Raw genomic sequence first — 19,449 nt, forward strand, 5'->3', positions numbered from 1 at the left:
AAGTTTCATAAAAATTTTAAATACTTCGCCAATGCACTAACGTAGTCGCCTGGTAAGACTGGAGATAAAAAATGAATTTGGTGGATTAATTTACATTTTAACAGTAGTTTCAATGTTATTTAAGAATGTTGTTTCACTAATTTGACGGATTAATTTTAACTTCAATAGTACTTAATGATCTTTTTACCAAAATTAATTTGGCAGAATTTTTACATTTTAATGCAACTTTTGTATTGGCTATAGCACCAAAATTTTTGAACACTCGTCCCGATCATGTTATCATAACTCTTCCTATCAAATAAGCTTTTAGAATGTCATTTTGTTTAGTTTCATTTTATATTTTTGCAATTAAAAGCAGCGTTAAAATGTAAAATAATAAATCTAAATCCATTATTAATCGCCAAAGGACCACAGTACCATACATTCGCCAGAGACTTGCCAAGTTTATGAAACTGCTTAAAGTGTTTGGTTAATCGATATTCATAAGATCTGATTTTTAATTCCAAACAGAAGATGCTATAAAGAAAATGTTTGCATGTAAAGTAAAATGGCAATAAGTATAAAGAACAAAATAGTACTCTTTTAGAAACGAAAAAACGATACTTAAGCATATACAAATTTGAGGAATTTCCAAAATATGAAATTAAACTTTTCTTGTTTAAAAAGATTTATCTTTTTTTTCGAACATAGTCTAAAACCTTCGCTATATTTCTATTGAAGTACAAACTTTTAAAAAACGTAGCCGCCCGTAATCCCTTACTGCAATTTAAAATGTTATTAAATTTGCATTAATCATATTGGGAAAACTTGAATGAGGCTCCCCCTCTAATTTTTATCGAAGAGATAGTGTCGCAAATACTGAGATACGTCTGGTGATTATAAAATGTTGCTACCCGAAATGTTTCCAATAAATAGTAAAAATTTGGCAATTGTTTGAAATTGTGCGCAAAGTCAAATTAATGGAAGTTTTTGTGCTGTTTATGGATTTGCTTGATTTAGTTGGCTAATAATTTTACGTATTAACAAATTTAAAGAAAGAAATATAAAAGAAATGGTGATATTTGGTTACATGGTGAAAACCGAGAAACAGTATTGCGTACTCTTTAGCTTCACAAACAGCGACAGTTGAAAAAATCGCCAAATGCCTTAGCTATTGAAATGATTCCACAAAAAAAGTTTGGCTAGATTCCTGCTGATCGATTAAATACCCAGCCAACACAAATAAATAAAAAAAAAAAACCGCATTAATTGCCTCAAAGTTGCATTAAAATGGAAAATAATCAGCCAAATCCATTTATTATTTGCCAATCTTGTGCAAAAATCTTACTTCAAGATTTGACTTGAGAAAAGCCTTGAACAGTTACGAAAAACAAAGATAGTCAACAATACAACAATTGTCGCTATCGACAGGGAGTTGAGTTGAGCTGATACACTAAATACTGTATTGAGTTGAGGAAAGCCTTCGAACATGGGATTAAAAAGCTCATAACTCGTTTTTTATTCTACTTACAAATTTCGAACTGGTGCCATCTTCAGCAGAAAAATCAGAGCTTTCGATGGACATATAATGTAAATATATGCAAGTATTTTTTCATCCCCATATTAGACAATTTATACGAAAATTGTGTTTCATTGCCCCCCTAAGGGGGTTTCGCCCCCCATAACGGGACGAAAACTACCCTATGTGTTATTCTGATGCATAAACTATATTATTGTAAAGTTTCATCAAAATCCGTTCAGTAGTTTTTGCGTGAAAGAGTAACAAACATCCATACATCCATACAGACAAACTTTCGCATATATAATAGTAGTAAGATTATTATTTATTTATTTTTTGACAAATAAATCTGAAAACAATGAGCGTAAATTCATTTTTGTAGTGTTATTGTTTTTATCTTTTCCAATCTATTCATACAAGTCAACTGTACTTGTCGACCATTCTTATAATATATTCGATTTTCTCTGAAATTTTGCTGAATACACTTGGATTTCCTTCCAAGCCACACAATCCTTCAATTTCTGTATCTGCTGTAACATAACTGGCGACACCATGAACGCTCCATTTCCCCTTTTCTTCACATAGTAATGGACCTCCACTGTCTCCCTAAATAGTGAAAGTGTATATAAATTTCAAAAATGAAGCAATAAATAAATAAATTTGAGACAGTCTGTAAACGTCAAATTTTTTTCATCGTATTTGACCCCCTCCCATTGTTACATATGTCATGCTACATAAACTATTACATAAGCATATTTTTATTTAACATATCGATGTCACACTTCTTACTACACCGTCGCCCTTCAAAGCATGATATCATTTTTGGACGGCCCCTTGTGATGGCAAATGAAGCAATTTTCTCTATCTTTGCAAATTTGGCAAAACATTGAATTTTAAGTGTATTATTATTGAGGGCAGTAATAGCAATCATAACCATTGTTCTACTGGGTGCGACATCATATCAATCTGCTGTATTTGGAGAGGGTGCTGCTTGAATTGTGATGGGAATAGCAGTTATATGTGCTATTTGCAGTAGTCCCAATGGTGTGTCAGGGTGATAACCTTTACCTTCTTAAAATACACCGCCAGCTCAGTTATTCCATCCGAGGACTGCTCTGTATTTTGAATATTTCTGCCTTAGCCCTCGCTTAGGGGCTTAGGGCGGTAACTTACTGCAAAATACCTAGCTTGGCTTTCAATCTTCAAGTACACCTTTGCTTGGTCACTCGTCTGGTGTGCTAATTCTACATTAGCTACCAGTTTTAATGCCTCTCCTGACTCCTTTAAGAGGTTTTCCGCCTCCAGTTCAGTTATTTCCTATTCCGGGCTGATGATTGCTAAAAAGCACTAAACTGCAGTCCTTGGATGGAATAACTGAACTGGCGGTGTATTTTAAGTATATCTGCCTTAGCCCTGGCTTATATATTTATGGTATATCAACATACTAGTCCTATATGGTTAGAAAACCGTAAAATGTTACGTTGTGGTTTCTTTATGGTTTTTTTGCTGTACTACTGGAATACGGTTACAAAACCTTAACGTGTGGTATTTCCGTTAGTTCACCGTACTAGCTTTATATGGTTAAAAACCGTAAAATTACATGTTTACGGTTTTTTAACTGTTCTAGTTGGAAATGGTTTCCTACCCGTAAATGTGAAGTATCATCCCTAACCGTAAAAAGGGAAATTAAAAACATTTAAACTTGAATTCAGAACATATCAGAATAGTGAAATTTGTTCAAATGTGTTGGATGGGGAAGAAAAGTATGGGCGACTCATTTGTGTCAGCTGGCCCATCAGAAGTCCCAAAATTATTACAAAGTTTCTTGCTGAGTAAAAGTTGCTTATATGCGTCAGTGTGAGAATCGTCGTGTGTTGTGCAGGAGTACAAGCGTAATGGTGGTTCTTTAAGTGCTACTCAGCTAGCATTTCCCATTTGGTTGCAACTTGACCGACATGATTCTGTTCAGCAAGAAAAAGTATTCACGTTGTGCAAATTACTGGACTTGACTTTTCACATTCGTATCAGACAATCACTAGGCATCTGTGATCAACACTTCGACAGTTTCAAAACGTGCTACATTTTTCAGCGTTGTTGCGGTCTGAGCTAGGAAAATCATTTTTTGTTTCCAGTTCAGTAACTGAGGTTATAAGGTTTCTTACCTGCCGGGAAGGTATGCCCCTGCCGACTAAAGAAACTACAACTATAACTATCTTACTTTTAGAAGAGTTGGCGACTATAAAGACTATTTTAGCCTAAATCAGGTGTGCTTACCTAGGAAAGGGCCATGGCCCAAGTTGCGTCATTACAATTTTTAGAGTAGGGGGTGTTATGAGAGGTATTTTGCTCTTTATTTTTTTTTTGGGGGGGGGGGGTGCCCATGCTCTTATGGGGGATGAGCACCCATGCCTTAATAAAGACAAAAACGACTACAATTTTGTAAAAAGCTGTTACTAGTTCAGCCTTAACGCGATTAAAGTGTAAAAAATACGACTGATGAAAAAAAATGGAAATGTTTAAAAAGAAAAGGAAGTTTCAGTTTCAAGTATCATCGGCCGAACCTTTCTAATATCAAACTTCCTCAGGTCAGCCAAAAGGCATCAAACGGGCTTGCGCTCGCTTATTTATCGCTAATAAGTCCCTTTTTTTTTTTTTTTTTTTTACTTCCTTTTACAAAAGAGGAAGTATTGTGTTCGCGAAAAAAATTTCACTCAAAAATCGACTTTAATTTCCATTTTACTCGCCCCCGAATGAATATTGAGTTTTTTTCCCACTCGATCACACGTGGATTAGTGCCTAAGAACGTATAGACACGCGAAATATCCATAATGACTATTCCCGAGTTAATTACAACGAATTTTCTCGTGACGTCTGTATGTACTTATGTATGTATGTGCGTATGTATGTCGCATAAGTCAAGAACGGAATGTCCTAGAAAGTTGAAATTTTGTACGTAGACTCCTAGTGGGGTCTAGTTGTGCACCTCTTCTTTTGGTAGCATTCGGGTGTTTCTAAAGGGGTCTTTTGCCCCTTTTTGGGGAGAAATCATTGAATTTCGATGTAAACTCAAATGGTGTTATAATTTGGCGGACACTTGGCGATACATCGCCCGTCTTTTGGTCGCCAAGTTTTGTCGACAGACGACAAATTTGGCGATTTTTTGTTTTTAAATCTGTTTTAATTTGGCCACTGTTCGTGATATTTAGAGAGTCGACTATTGAATCACATTAAAATTGCCAGTAATGGGGAAATGACATTAAATTGGAGTAAAAGAAAGTCATGTGATGCACACATCAGCTCGTTTCTCCTGACGCCCGACGCATATTTCTTGCCAACAAGAAAAACAATTATAGCCTTGTGTAGATGAATATTAGTTTTGTTTTTTACAGTTGGCAAATAAAACTTTGTACCTTGTACTTCCTGGTTCGGAAAAAAGTAGTGTAGATTTCATAAACAAATGTATTTAATTTCATTTAAACGAGCTGATATGTGCGTCCATTAGCGCAGCCAGAAATACCTTCTGGATGGGTTTTGTGATGAAAAATACCTTCTGAAGGGGATTTTTTGATCAAAAATACCTTCTGAAGGGGAGTTTTGATCAAAACAGTCCTTTCATATGCAGAAACTACTGTATTAGAATTTTCATTTATGCCAAAACCAATGGCTCTGGGGGGGGGGGGGGCTTTCACCCCCCCCCCCCCTTCGCTGCGCCACTGTGTGCATCACATTACTTCCTTTTACGCTAATTTAAACGAAGCAAAAAAAAAGCGTTTTATACAGATTGATTTTTCCAACATTGGCAATTTTAATGTGATTTAATGGTTAACTCTCTACATATCGCCAATAGTGGCCAAATTAAAACCAGATTTAAAAACAAAACCTAGATTTATCGCCAAATTGGCGACAAAATTTGGTGACCAAAAGCTTGGCGGTATATTGCTAAGTGTTTGCCTAATTATAACACCATTTGAGTTTACATTGAAATTAACAATGTTTCCCCCCAAAAGGTGTAGAAGACCCCTTTTGAAGCATCCGAACCAAATTTCAATTTTCTAGGACATTCCGTTCTTGACTTATGCGACATACATACGCACACACATACATACGTTACAGACGACACGAGAAAATTCGTTGTAATTAACTCGGGAATAGTCATTATGGATATTTCGGGTGTCTATACGTTCTTAGGCATATATCCACTTGTGGTCGGGTTGCAAAAAAAAAAAAAAAAACGCAATATTCATTCGGAGGAGAGCAAAATGGAAATTTTGAGTGAATTTTTTTCGCGAATACAATACTTCCTTTTTGGTAAAAGGAAGTAAAAAATGTTGATTCAACAGCGAAGCGAAGTTTAAAGGGAGCAAGGTGACTTTTTTTTAGGTATTTTTGGTTATTCTGGATCATTTTACTTCTGGTAACCCTGCCATTTTGCTCCGCTTTATGTTCTCAGCAGCTGCAATATTCCGGCGATGTTATTTAATGAACATAGAGCATTCAGCTTTTTTCTAATTATTATTTTCATTTTTCTGTAAATGTTAATAAAACTGAAATATGGCAAATGTAAATAAAAGCTAACGGTTTGTTTTACCTGCAAAAGTCGTGGAGGAGATTTAATAGCGGTGGTAAGTTTTTTTTTTTTTTTTTTTTGTGATTCAAAAGTCTGTTGGACCATATAAAATTCTACAGTGCGTTACCAACACTTATGTAATTAAATATCGAACTTGTTTCACATTTGTAAGTACATTTAGACCCTACTAATTATGAAAAGTTTTGGAAATGACTTGTTAAATTATTTCAACCACATGCCTACTAATAACCACCACAATTATGTGTGTGCTAATATTAGTTAGCCTTGTGTTACTTAATGAGCATACTCCCTTCAGTCCTCCTTTTTTTTTCATTATTTTCCGTTTACTGTAAATGCAAATGAAAACTTTTGATTGCTTTATATGCATTAGTGATTGTGGATTTAATAACAGTGTGAAGTGATTTTTTTTTAAAGTTTAAAAGTATGTTGCATTTTAAAAATTAATAACTAATGTGTTAGCAGCAAGCAACGCTTTGAAACAGAAAAGTTTAACTGCAGTTGACATATTAGTATAGTAGAAATAGGCCAAAATATGGCAATGAAGATTTATCTGTTTTTCTCATTAGCTGAATACTATGGTCAAATAGTGCAGTTGGCATAGTAAATAACTCGTGATTTAAAAATCAACTAGCATCTCGAGCCTTATTGTCTACAAGTGGTACCCGCACGGCTTTGCCCGTAATAGAAATTTAAAAGGTCTTTTAGTTGTCCTGTATATTTACTAGGACTCGACCGATGCATCGGCCTGGCCGATGCATCGGCGCCGATGGTTCAACAATTTAGCCATCTGCATCGGCATCGGCGGCCGATGCTAACTTTCAGGAAACATCGGCCCATCGGCCTTAAAAAACATCGAAAAGCCGATGGAATTGGCCGATGTTTTTGGAAAAAAAAAGTACCTTAGTTGTTTTACTTTTTAATACAAAGTAAAGTGAGTTATTGTTTTCACATAAAATTGCTTACTTAAATTTCAGTATGAATTTCTATTTTAATTACCCCTGAAAGAGTTTTTAATACTGCATTCAGGTACCAAACAAGTTAATTATTGCGTTGTTTCTTGCGGTTGGATGTACGTAAGTATCTCTCATAAGTCATAACTCAAAAATGGTAAGCTGTAGAAGGCTAAATTTTCGCGTGTGGGGTGTGTGTACGTTCCAGTTGTGCAATTCCCTTTTTGTTTTCAATCGGGTGTTCTAAAAAGCCTCTTTACTCATTTTTTGTGGCTATTAATTACTTATTTCAAGGCAAAACTAATACAGCGCCTCAGACTGACGATCATTTGGTGATATATTGCCGAATTGGAGACTATGGAAACAAATATGAGATGGCGAAACCGGTTTTGTTTCATTTTGTTAGATTCTCGTTGAACCGACGGTAATTTTTAATTTTTCGATATTTGTGATATGAATCACAGTAATACAGTCTTTTTTGTATCGCTTCGGCGGAGCTACAAGTTTGGGGCCCGTCGAAATACATTTTGGAGCCCTATTTCTCTATCATAGAAAATGTAAAACATTTATCGTAAGCATTTTCGTGACTCGGGCCCCTACGGTTATGAGGCCTCTCGTGCAATTGCAATATTTGCTATATTTTAAATCCGCCACTGCGCGTCAAAACCAATTCGGGTGCAAGTTTTAAAAGAGTTTTTCTGCTCAATGTTTATGATTACTTTGAACTCTATTTTTTACGACTATTTTTTGTATTTCCGAGAACACTTGCGTGCCTCTCCTCCCACTCCTTCAATTCCTGAAATTAAACTGTAGTTGTACTTTTGAGTTGTTTAAAAGTAACACATTCATAAAATTAGAGTTTTTTTTTTTTTTTTCAAGCTTTATTTTTTGTTTAGGAAAAATTTAGAGGATCAATGTAACAAAATTGATTAAAGACGTTTTGAATAGTGACATAATTCGGAAATCAAAGGGACTTTTGAATTTTTCCTTCGTAAGTACTGAAGTAGATTCAGAAACTCTTCCGAGGCGTTGGTGGTAGCGCTTCTGTACTAAAAAAATGAGGCCGAAGTTTAATGTTGTGAGTAACCCCAAAATCAAAGGGTGACCCTCCTAACCCCCCCCCCCCTCGTCGTGTCAAGCATTTTTTACATATTTAGCGATTATTTATTTTGGTCAAGAAATGTCATTTTGCGTATTTCTTATATTTGTTTCACCTATATTTCGTAATGCGCCATCTTTTTTGCATCATCAATAGCGATCGATTTTTTTTTCTGTTATAAGTAACTATTTTTATGTATTTATATAAAATCAATGAATAAGTTATTTTTGTTTTCATCATATTTTTAATAATATGTTATAGAAAAGTTTAAAGGATTTTCTATTATGCAATTTTTTAAATTTCAGAAAATTATTGTTAAATTGAAAAATTTAATTTGAACTTGTTCGTAGTTCTTCATAAAAGATTAAACAATCAAATTATTCAATATTACGTGTGCAAACATCAGATCAAGTAGTATATGTATTCAGTTATTAACTTGGTGTAAATATTGAGTTTGTTTATTGTAGTTGCGTTGTAAGAACCTCGCTCTTTTCATGGCTATTTCTTTTTTCAGCAAAATTTATGTCACTCTTATTGCTTTTATGAAAAATGCAAACTTTTCTATTCATAAATTTTAAATAAGTATAAAAATATTCCTAATATGATTTAATATTGAAATTTATCTGTTACCTTTTTTGTTTAATTTGATGACTAAAAAATTGCTACGTGCAATTTTTCCACTTTAACTGCGTTATTTGTTGACGGTATCATAGTTTTATTCTTAATTTTTTTTTCATGATAAAACATAATTTAATGTTTTTTAACTATGTTTAATGTACCTAAATCCACACATTATTACAATATTACTGAAATCTTAGTTATATGTTCAATTAAAAAAAATCAATTGTTTATTAAACAGTTTCTTTGTTTTTCTTCCTTTTTTCTTTCTTTCTTTATTTTATTTTATTCTTTTTTTTTTTTTTTTTTGGTTGTTCTTTGTCTTCCATCATACAGCAGTCAAAAAAGGAAAAACATAACTACACCCTATACAGATTGTACGTACTACGATCCAAAAGTTCGGGGGACAAGCTGTGTAAAACCTTACCCAGAATAGTTCACATAACCGAAGCACATCCACCTTCAAAAGGTCACCATGAGGGACTATGTCAGTGTTGCCAGATGGTCAAATCCAGATTTCCCCAGTTCCCTTCCAACTTTTCCCCAAAAAGCGATGTTTTCTATCAAAATTCCCCAAATTCAAAAATTATTTTTCCACTAATATTTTCATAAAATGAATCGACTTCCCCTGATATTTTTGTCTCTTGAATAAAAATTTTCCCCCCAAATAGCCAAATTTTCTTACAAAATTCCTCAACTTTTTTTTCTTCCCATTTTCGCTTTTTTTTTTTTTTTTTTTGTCTTTATCTTTTTTTTATCTTTACTAATAATAAAGCTGAAAGTCTCTCTCTCCGGATCCCTCCCTCTCTCTCTGTCAGGATCTCTGTGACGCGCATAGCACCTAGACCGTTCGACTGATTTTCATGAAATTTGGCAAAGAATCAGTTTGTAGCATGTGAATGCGCACCTTTAAGCGATTTTTCGAAAATTCGATTTTGTTCTTTTTCTATTCCAATTTTAAGAACATTTTCCCGAGCAAAATTATCATAAGATGGAAGACTTAATTACCAAGTTATCATAATGTGGAACCGTAACGTGGGCAAGCCAATTGGCGAGAAATTCACCATGCGTTATTTGTAAATATACAGGGGAATCAAAATACCTTTTAATTTTCTACTTCGGGCAAAGCCGTGCAGGTGCCACTAGTCATAAATACAAGCGCCTGACCGAAAGACAAGAAATAACCAAATATTTTTTTTTCTACTCGCATTTACTACTCTGCTTCTTTAAATTTTAACTATGATTTTTGTATATATTTATCCAAGAATATTCTTCATCACTCTTATTTTTGCCTGTTTCACGTATCAACTAGTAACTCACGCAGAACTATTAATACGAATTCCGTACATAATATTCCACATAATACGAAATGAGAATTCCATAAAATTGAACAAAACTAAACCAACGCTGTTTGATACACACAATGCAACTACCAGATGTCAAGACGCAAATTTAATTACAAATTTTCCCGAGGTTTTTTTTCCCCCAGGTTTTCCCCAAGAAAATTTTTTTCCCCAAAGAATTCCCCTCAAAACCCATTTCTCCAAAATTTCCCCAGAGAGCACCGGATTTCCCCAAAATGGGGAAATTTCCCCCAATCTGGCAACAATGGACTATGTACTACTTCCAGCGTTCATATAACTTTTGGAAACACTCCTGGAAGCCATATTTCGCTACCTTCTGTGATGAAGCTTTATCTTCTCCTGACGGAAGAAAGCGGCGTCCATGCAAATCTTTTTTGCTGGGAACAGGTAAAAGTCATACGGAGCTAAGTCCGACGAAACGTTACGTTATTTGTTTGTCATATCAGAGTATTGACAAACCAAACCGTGCATCCTCAACATGAAAGTCGCCTTCTCACGATGAAGTTAAAGCCTTACAGGAAGTTGCGAAAATGGCTGCCAGTGCTTCTAAAAGCTATTCGAACGTTGGCAGAAGTGCATAATCGTTCAAGGTGACAATTTTGTAGATAGATGTGCTTCGGTAATGTGAACTATTCAGGGTAAGGTTTTTTAAAGCTTGCCTCAAACTTTTAGATCATACTACGTACGTATGAGTTTTCAACTTACTATTTCATAACGTTTTTGAGTGACGCAAGTTTACGCGGATGAAGACATCACAAGTGAGTTTGCGATAATTAACTAAGGAGGAGTTCAAAATGGAAATTTCGGTCATCTATATGTTCTTAGGTACATATGCATGTACAGACGTGCCGAAAAAACTTGTGAAGTTTAAATTGAGTGATCGTAAAATATAAATTTAGGTCGAAATCTGATATATATATTTTGTGATTACAATTCCTTATTCGTCGAAAGAAAGTAAAGTAAAATAAATCAGTGATCCTTTAAACCTGACAATCTTATCAATTTATTTCTGTTAGATTTTTTTTTTTGCCATCGGCCAACAACATCGGCCATCGGCCATCGGCAATCGGCCATTTGGAGGAAAACAATCGGCCATCGGCCATCGGCCATCTTTGAACAATCGGCCAACAATCGGCATCGGCCCATCGGCCAAAAAATGCCATCGGTCGAGCCCTAATATTTACAAATAATGTATGGTGAATTTTCTCGCCAATTGGCTTGTGCCTATGTTACGGTTCCACGTTATGATAATTTCGTAATTTACTCGTTCATCTTTTGATATTTTTTGTTTTTAAAATTGGAATGGAAAAAGAACCACATCGAATTTTCGAAAAATCGCTTCATGGTGCACACTCCCATGCTACAAACTAACGTTGTGCCAAATTTCATGAAAATCGGCCGGACGGTCTAGGCGCTATGCGCGTCACGGAGATCCTGACAGACAGGGAGACTTTCAGCTTCATTATTGGTAAAGAAAATAAAGATAAAGAAGGCAGGCTGTTCCCAAACTTTTTAGCCCACTTAACCCTTAGTGATTTGCTCTTACTTAAAGGAGTCCCTTTTTTTTTGTGGTTAAAAAAAAAAGACAAAATGTTAACAATCTAGGAGTCAAATAATAAAGATGAAAAATGATCATCATTCGATTCTGCATAGCAGAAAATATTGATTACGTGAGAATTTTCGTATTTTAACAGATTAACAAGTTTTAAGGTGCGCTGAACCTATCTTAACCACTTTTTGGAAACTATCTGCACGTCTGCTTGTTATTAGTATGCTTTTGTGCGATTTCTTGGGAGCGATCTAACTCAAAACGTGTAATTACATAAATTCGAAAAAAAAAAATGGTATACACTTGCATCTCCATGTGAGCTGGTGTTGATTAGTTTTACCACTAATCTCTTCACAGATTAGTGCCAAAACGAACGATTTTCACTTTTATCGTTACTGCTGTCGTCAAACAATAACACAAGGATTCTAATAAAAATTGGTACACATACGTACTTTAATGGGAGAAGTGCAAATCAATTTTTACTACCAATCAGTTCAAAGGAGTGAAAAAAACAGAATGGTTTTCTAGTTAATCATTACTACTTCTATCTCGGAAAATAATACAAGATTTCAAACAAAAACTGAAATACAAGAGAACCTCATTTGAAACATTTGGAATCGCCTTTGGATTTTCGGCTATTGCTCAAGAAAAGGACTTAGAATGCTTTTGTCGTTCACTATGACTGATATTCTCTTTCATTTTTCAGTGCCTGTACAATATGCATTATTAGAACTTTGGCAAGACTCTATAAATACAACCAACTTAATGGTTGCGACGATATATAAATTTGAAACTCCTCCAAGACACCAAATTGCGCCAACCTGGCTGATATAAATCGTGTTCAAAGGGCCCTGAAGGGAATACAAAAATGCTTCTGATAAATGTTTTTTACGGTTCTGTGATAGGCATATAGAGGCCCCAAATATGCATTTACCGGCCCCCAAACGTATTAATCTGCCACTGGTCCTCCGTACCAATCACAGAGGTAGGTTACCATCTTTTAAGGGGCCCTAAAAACAACTTTTTTTATGCCTGACAAGGGGCTAAGCACGACGAGCTCACGATCCCCAACGGTTCTGGTTTCGGATGGAGCCTTGAAAACATCGATCACAACTGATTGAACGTACACTAATCAAATTAGCGCACATGGTGGATCGTTGTCAGTATCGAATTCGTGACCTTTTAGCCACAAACGCAGTGCTTTACTGGGCTCGCTCCATGTCTGCAGCATACTATTTCACTATGTACCGAAAGCAAACTTTAAAAAAACTATGAGGCAGTATAAGTAAAAAAATACTGCCTGCAATTTAAAACATGACCCTATTTATGAAAACATAATTTTCCCACGAAATTGTTACAACACTGTTATTACCGTCCCCGCAACAATTTGCATAAACATGAAGAATGAAAGCAATTAATTGTAAAGCTGATAATAGCTATACATTTTTACTTTATGTCGGAATATTGAGTACGTTCAGCAGGAGCAGAATCCAAGAACTAAATTTGTTTTTTGGGTACGCATTGGCTGGAAAGCTTATTTTGCATTGATCAGTTCTTATGAGCGGAAGAAGTTTCGAGATACAGCTCATAACGATACCCAATAACGGTATTCATTTTCAACATCAAAGCAAAATTTATTGACTGAAACTGAATCAGAAAATTGGTTTCTAGTAGGTGTACTCTGAAGTGCAATTGTGATTATTACTCAGGCATGGATAGTGTCATACGTTTTTCAAATGAACAGCAATGATTTTTAATCTCACGAAACATGTAGTTGCACTGCGTTTTCTTCACAGATGTTATTTCTGGCAGAAATTCCATTTAAAAGATCAAAATATTCTACCTTATTCATTTTAAGCAGAGAACACAAAAATTCAGCTTTCTTTTTAACGCTGTTATTTTCTGTCCAACAACAAATGCGGGTACTGTTTTTGTTTGAGAGAAAATAGTTGCTGGGTTCAGTTCACCAAAAAAGTCGACAAAATATTTATCAGACGTCGTTCCTCGTGTAAAACATTGAAAATAGCTGAAAATATTCATGCCTTTTTATTCCAGTTGAAAAACCGTCATTTCATTTGGAAGTCCATTTAAAGACTTTTGTTTTGGATACTTAGCATATTTCATAATTCTTCGTTGTCAGTGTCGAACCTGTGACCCTTTAGCCACGAACTCAGTACTTTACTGGGCTCGCCCCGTGTCTGCAGCATACAAGAAAAGTAGTGACTTTTGCTGCCTTCTTCATAAATCTTGCTAAGTAGTCTTGACTGGAGAAAACGAAATTTGACAGCATAAACTAGTATTTCTGAAGTTTCATCAAGAACTTTCCTTAAGTCAGATGGTAGTTACTTGATTATGACATGACGATGCAAAACACTGACGACTACTACTTCAATATGGAACGACAATTTAGATCATTGATATTGATTATTTCATTTTCCTTGAAACTAATAAAAAATAAATTTTTGCAAAGGCTAACCCGCGGCGGAACCCTTCTTATACTTCGGCGGAACCCAAGGGTTCCGCGGATTACAACTTTGGGAAACGCTGGTCTAAGGAGATACATGCAAGCATCCTCTGTGTTAAAAGACGTGAATTTGCGTAGTGAGTCACTAGCAATGAGTTCTTTTTTCAGTACTCGCGTAATTGATCGTTACTACTTGGTCTAATTTCAGTAGTTTCATCGTTAATGACGCTCTTGCCGGTGAGATTATCTTGGATATTTCTTCCAATGACATCAGAAAATTTTCTGCGGTAACTTTGTTTTTGCTCTCCACCATTCCGTTAAAATTATTCCATAAATCACAATTGAAAGAATAGCAAATGGCTTATGGTCTACGAAGAATTGCATTAACATTTGCGGTGCGGACACAAGTTCATGGAAGCATGTTTTGTAATTGGTTTACCATTTTCTACCTATTTCCTCTTAAAAAACACTTCGCATCAAAAAACTGATTAATATCCTTTTTCAGTGTGAAATTTACTTTTATTTGGCACCACCTATGTTTGTTTTTTTAAATTTGGAATTGTTTTATGATTTTTCAAGATGGCGGTCAAAAAAATCACTTTTTTGCGGTAGTATGGGTGTATATTTTTACTATGTTTACTTCACTTTAAATATCTCATTCTATATTCCTTTTCAACTTAAAATTTCCTTTCATTTGATACCACGCATTACTCTTTTTTTTTTTAATTTTTAAACTTCTTTCACGACTTTCCAAAATGGTGGCTAAAAAACACCTTTTTTTGCGACAGTACGGGTGAATATGTTTGGTATGTCCACTTCTCTTTTAATATCTCATATTTTATTACTTTTTAGCTGGAAACTTTCTATCATTTGATCTAACACATGATATTTTTTTTATTAATTTTTTTTTTAATGATTTTTTCAAAATGGTAGCCAAAAACCATATTTGTCCCAATAGTACGGATGTATATTTTTAGTATGTTAATTAGGAGCATGTTACCTACCATTTCCCGCAAGAATCACTTCTGTTGCAAGTTGTTTGACCCCTAACGCTATTTCTACTTGGTTATATGGTAGACAGCAGATGGTTCCTCAACAGACTATTGGGTTAATGATCATATCATATACTGGCAAAAACTTTGCTTTGCTTAATGGGTACACATAAGAGTAGGGATGATAAGTTACCTCATTTAAGACAGAAAAGTAACTGATTTACTTGAAAGAAAAAAAAATGTTTATTAATTTTTTTATTATAATTTTTATAAATTTTTATGTTTTGAGACGTTTAAAAAAAGTAATTACCGACTGTAATGTTTTCATTGTTTTATGAATATCTCTAATATATGCAGCTGAGGTATATCTATTCATCAAGGTATTATGTAACATGATTTAATATTAATAATATTTAAAAATAATATAAGACTATTTTAGATACTATTTTCTTTGATTGACTACTATTTCACATTTAAGAGGCTACTAAAACTACTATTTTTAGAATCCCCACACTCTAAAAACAACAATTTCAAAAAGACGAAAAAGTACTCAAATTTGAACGTATCGCTAGTCAAAATGGCTCCGACTACGTGGTATTCAAATTTGAAACATTCAAATACTTATCAAATACTCAAATCAACATGTGTGCTCATTTTTGAATGTGTAAGAATTTTGAAACTGAGTATTATGCACTCATTTTTGAGTATGAAGTAATTCAGCACACTATTTGAAAACATGCGTAATCATATTTGAAACAAAATTGAAAGCATGATAGCTTCTGAAAATTGTTGTTAAATGCATGATGAAAGAGAAAAAGCGAGCGTTGAAATGATTATATGTTTCGAACGTCTAAAGTAATTCACTGTTTCTTTTTCTTCTTCTTCTTCTTTTTTTTTTTTTTTACGACACTTGTTCCAGAACCATTGCCAAAGATTTCAAATAACATTAAGAATGTAAACAATGGGGTCGTTTCCAATATTTTAAAAGTATTTTTTTCTAAAAGAACATGCTTAAAAATACAGGATCTAACCATTTTTAAAATAATTTGTTTAATATTTTTAAAAAATTACTTAAATCGGTGATCTTTCATTGTTTACATTTCTTGCCGATGACATCACAAATGATGAAATGCTATCCTGTGTTGCCATTCTCAGAGCAAAATATTTAATTCGCATCTTTATCACGTGTATTGGCAACGATATGGTTGATAGCAAGCGTAGAGTGCAATTTTAATTCGCTTTTTGATTATTATAACGTGGAAACGCGGTACAAAGATGCGCCAAAAAGCATCATTTGTGACGTCATCTAGACCACGCCTTGTTTGAAAAATTGGACATTTTAAAAAAATAACTAAAAAATAACTGTTGGGAAAATGAAAGAATTTTCTTGGTCCATGCTTTTTTTTTTTTTTTTCGCTTATTCTATCAATATCAGTGACTAAAATTACTACTTTTGACTGAAGGAAACAACCCCATTCCAAATTTGAATGTGATGGGAAACCTGAGTTCGTTAAAATACTTACGTGACAAACTCCATTGAGAGGCGCTAAACTACCTGCGCAGATCATAGTGTCTGGATTAAAGAGGATTCCTACCAATTCTCCACAGAATTCATCTTCTTGAATCGGATGGTGCGCCTGTTTCAATTTATCAGAACTACCAGATCCTGAAAAGAGAGAGGGGGCATTGATTGCTATATTTATTGTATGTTATTACATACTATAGAACCGCCCCTCATGGAATGACGAGTGAAAATTGCATCTACGTTTGAACGAAGCAATTGCCTGTTTGGTGATTTTTTGATAGTTGGAATTTTAACCCTAACTCCAGTGGAGTAACTCTAAACTTCAGTAGATAGCAATCATTGTTGACCAATTTTTCGTTTCTTCATTCTTCTAAAATTAGTCTTACCAGCAAAACAGTTAAGTTACCGAATCCAGTTCAGCCTCGTCAAAATAAAGCATTTCCCTTCATGGTCAACAATACCAAAACATATTATCAAATTAACACACTATGATGCGAGTTTCATGGTTGGTGACGTCAGGAGCGTTACTCTATCAGTGGATTGTCTATTATATATATTAGAACTCGACCGATGCATCGGCGCCGATGGTTCAACAATTTAGCCATCGGCATCGGCATTGGCGGCCGATGCTAACTTGCAGGAAACATCGGCCCATCGGCCTTAAAAAAACATCGAAAAGCCGATGGAATTGGCCGATGTTTTAGAAAAAAAGGACCTTTGCTGTTTTACTTTTTAAAACAAAGTAAAAGGAGTTATTGTTTTCATATAAAATTGTTTACTTAAATTTCAGTATAAATTTCTATTTTAGTCACCCCTGAAAGAGTTTTGAACTGTGGTGTTCCCATAGGGTATGCTCCATATACGCCGTATACTCTCAAACAATTTTTTAGATATATAGCGTATATACCCTCAAGCTTCAAAATTTTTCATATTATGACATATTATGTATATGATCGCATATACATATTGCCCATAACTCGTTACTGGGAGTATACCCTCAGTAAAAATTTTGGCAACATCACTGGTTTTTAATACTGCATTCAGGTGCCAAACAAGTTAATTAATTGCGTTGTTTCTTGCAACTGGATGTACGTATGTATCTCTCATATGTCATAACTCAAAAATGGTAAGCTGTAGAAGGTTAAATTTTCGCATGTAGGGTGTGCGTACGTTCCAGTTGTGCACTTCTTTTTTTGTTTTCGATCGGGTGTTCTAAACAAGCTAATTACTCATTTTTTGTGGCTATTAATTACTTATTTCAATGCAAAACTAATATAGCGTCTCAGACTGGCTATCATTTGGTGATATATTGCCGAATTAGAGACCATGGAAACAAATATGAGATGGCAAAACCAGTTTTTGTGTCATTTTGTTAAATTCCCGTTGAACCGACGGTAATTTTCAATTTTTCGATTTTTGTAATATCAATCACAGTAATGCAGTCTTTTCTGTATCGCTTCGGTGGAGTTACAAGTTTGGGGCCTAAAAAATTGAGACCTAATACTAGTGTTAAAATGGGGGTTTGGTTCCGTAAATAACAAAATACTTCATTCTAGTGATGACTAATTGTATAATAAGTTTAATGTGTAGTTATATCGACTTTTATGCACAACATGCGTAAGGAAAACATAAATTAATTTCGTGGTGTGTTTATAAAGAGGAGCTGGCAATGATAGTCCCTTGGCAGTCATTAAGAATTTTTCTCTGCAATTCTTTGCAGAGCATGAACGCATCGATGATCACTTGCGTCATTTCCATGATAGAATCTTCCTCTACTAACAAATCAGAAAGATCATTTCTATTGTCTAGGAATGGCTCAAAATTTTCAATGTGAACATTTTTGGTTGTGCTTCACCTACGTCTGTATCTTCGTTGGTTTTGGCCTCCTTTGTCACTCCTAAAAGCTCTTCTTCCAGTGAGTTCTGAGCTGTGTGAGTTTTATAACTTTACTTCTGGAAAGAGCTCTGGAACCAATCGCATAAAATGTCTCTAGTGGTCCAAGCTTGATTATTACCACGCCAAAAGGCAGTTTATTACGAGCATTTTGCAATCTTTAGGAGTTTGGATTTTGAAAGAGGGGAAAATTTTATCTGTTTGCATTGCCGGCATCCGTGTAAAACCGAAGTTTCGTCGAATGATGATAAAGTTGCTGAATGAAACTCCAAAATTTACCGAATACAACTCCAAATTTCGCCGAATGATGGTAGTTTTGCGAAATCTCAGACAAAATTTTCCAAATAAGGATATTTTTAGAAGGTCGCGGTGACTTCCCATAACCTCCCATCGGGGTGCCCCTGGGTGAATGTGTTGCAGAGAATTTATTAAGACACACGCACAGGGTTCGTACGGGTCATGGAAATCCTGGAAAGTCATGGAAAAAAAATAAGCCAATTTCAGACCTGGAAAAGTCATGGAAAATTGAAATTTTCATTGAAAGTCATGGAAATTAATTTCCAGTCATGGAAAACTGTCTTGAACAGAGAGAAAGTAACAGTAACTGAGGGAGCATTAGAACTCTTGAGTGATTTAACAGTATAGCTGACCGAGCCTTGCTCCGCTTTAAAAGAATTATTCTTTGTCAACTCGTGTTTTTCTAAGGTTCGATGCTTTATCAAATATACTCGAAAAGCATCACGTTAACGAAATATTAAGATTCTCGATGAATTCCTCGAAACGAGAGATATACATTGTAAACACTTCATCAGCATTATAATCATTTCAGCTATAAGAAGCCAAAATAAAATAAGACGGCCAAGCAATAGTTTTGATTTTAAAAAAAAGCCTTACATCGACTTACATAGT

General features: G+C 34.7%; 1 protein-coding gene across 1 annotated transcript in view; it reads right to left on the bottom strand.

Annotated features, from left to right (window-relative positions):
* Nucleotides 1-1,835: 1,835 nt before the first annotated feature.
* The window catches only part of LOC129225904 (ovochymase-2-like), a 51,440-nt gene continuing 33,826 nt past the window's right edge, over nt 1,836-19,449 (bottom strand). The window contains exons 8-9 of the mRNA XM_054860436.1: nt 16,646-16,788; nt 1,836-2,104 (exon numbers count right to left, since the gene is read on the bottom strand). Coding sequence (XP_054716411.1) covers nt 1,919-2,104; nt 16,646-16,788 — 329 coding nt within the window. The 3' untranslated portion in view covers nt 1,836-1,918. The remainder of the gene's footprint in view (nt 2,105-16,645; nt 16,789-19,449) is intronic.

This window comes from Uloborus diversus, chromosome 7, assembly GCF_026930045.1.
Source record: "Uloborus diversus isolate 005 chromosome 7, Udiv.v.3.1, whole genome shotgun sequence".
In the NCBI taxonomy this organism is placed as follows: Eukaryota; Metazoa; Arthropoda; class Arachnida; order Araneae; family Uloboridae; genus Uloborus; species Uloborus diversus.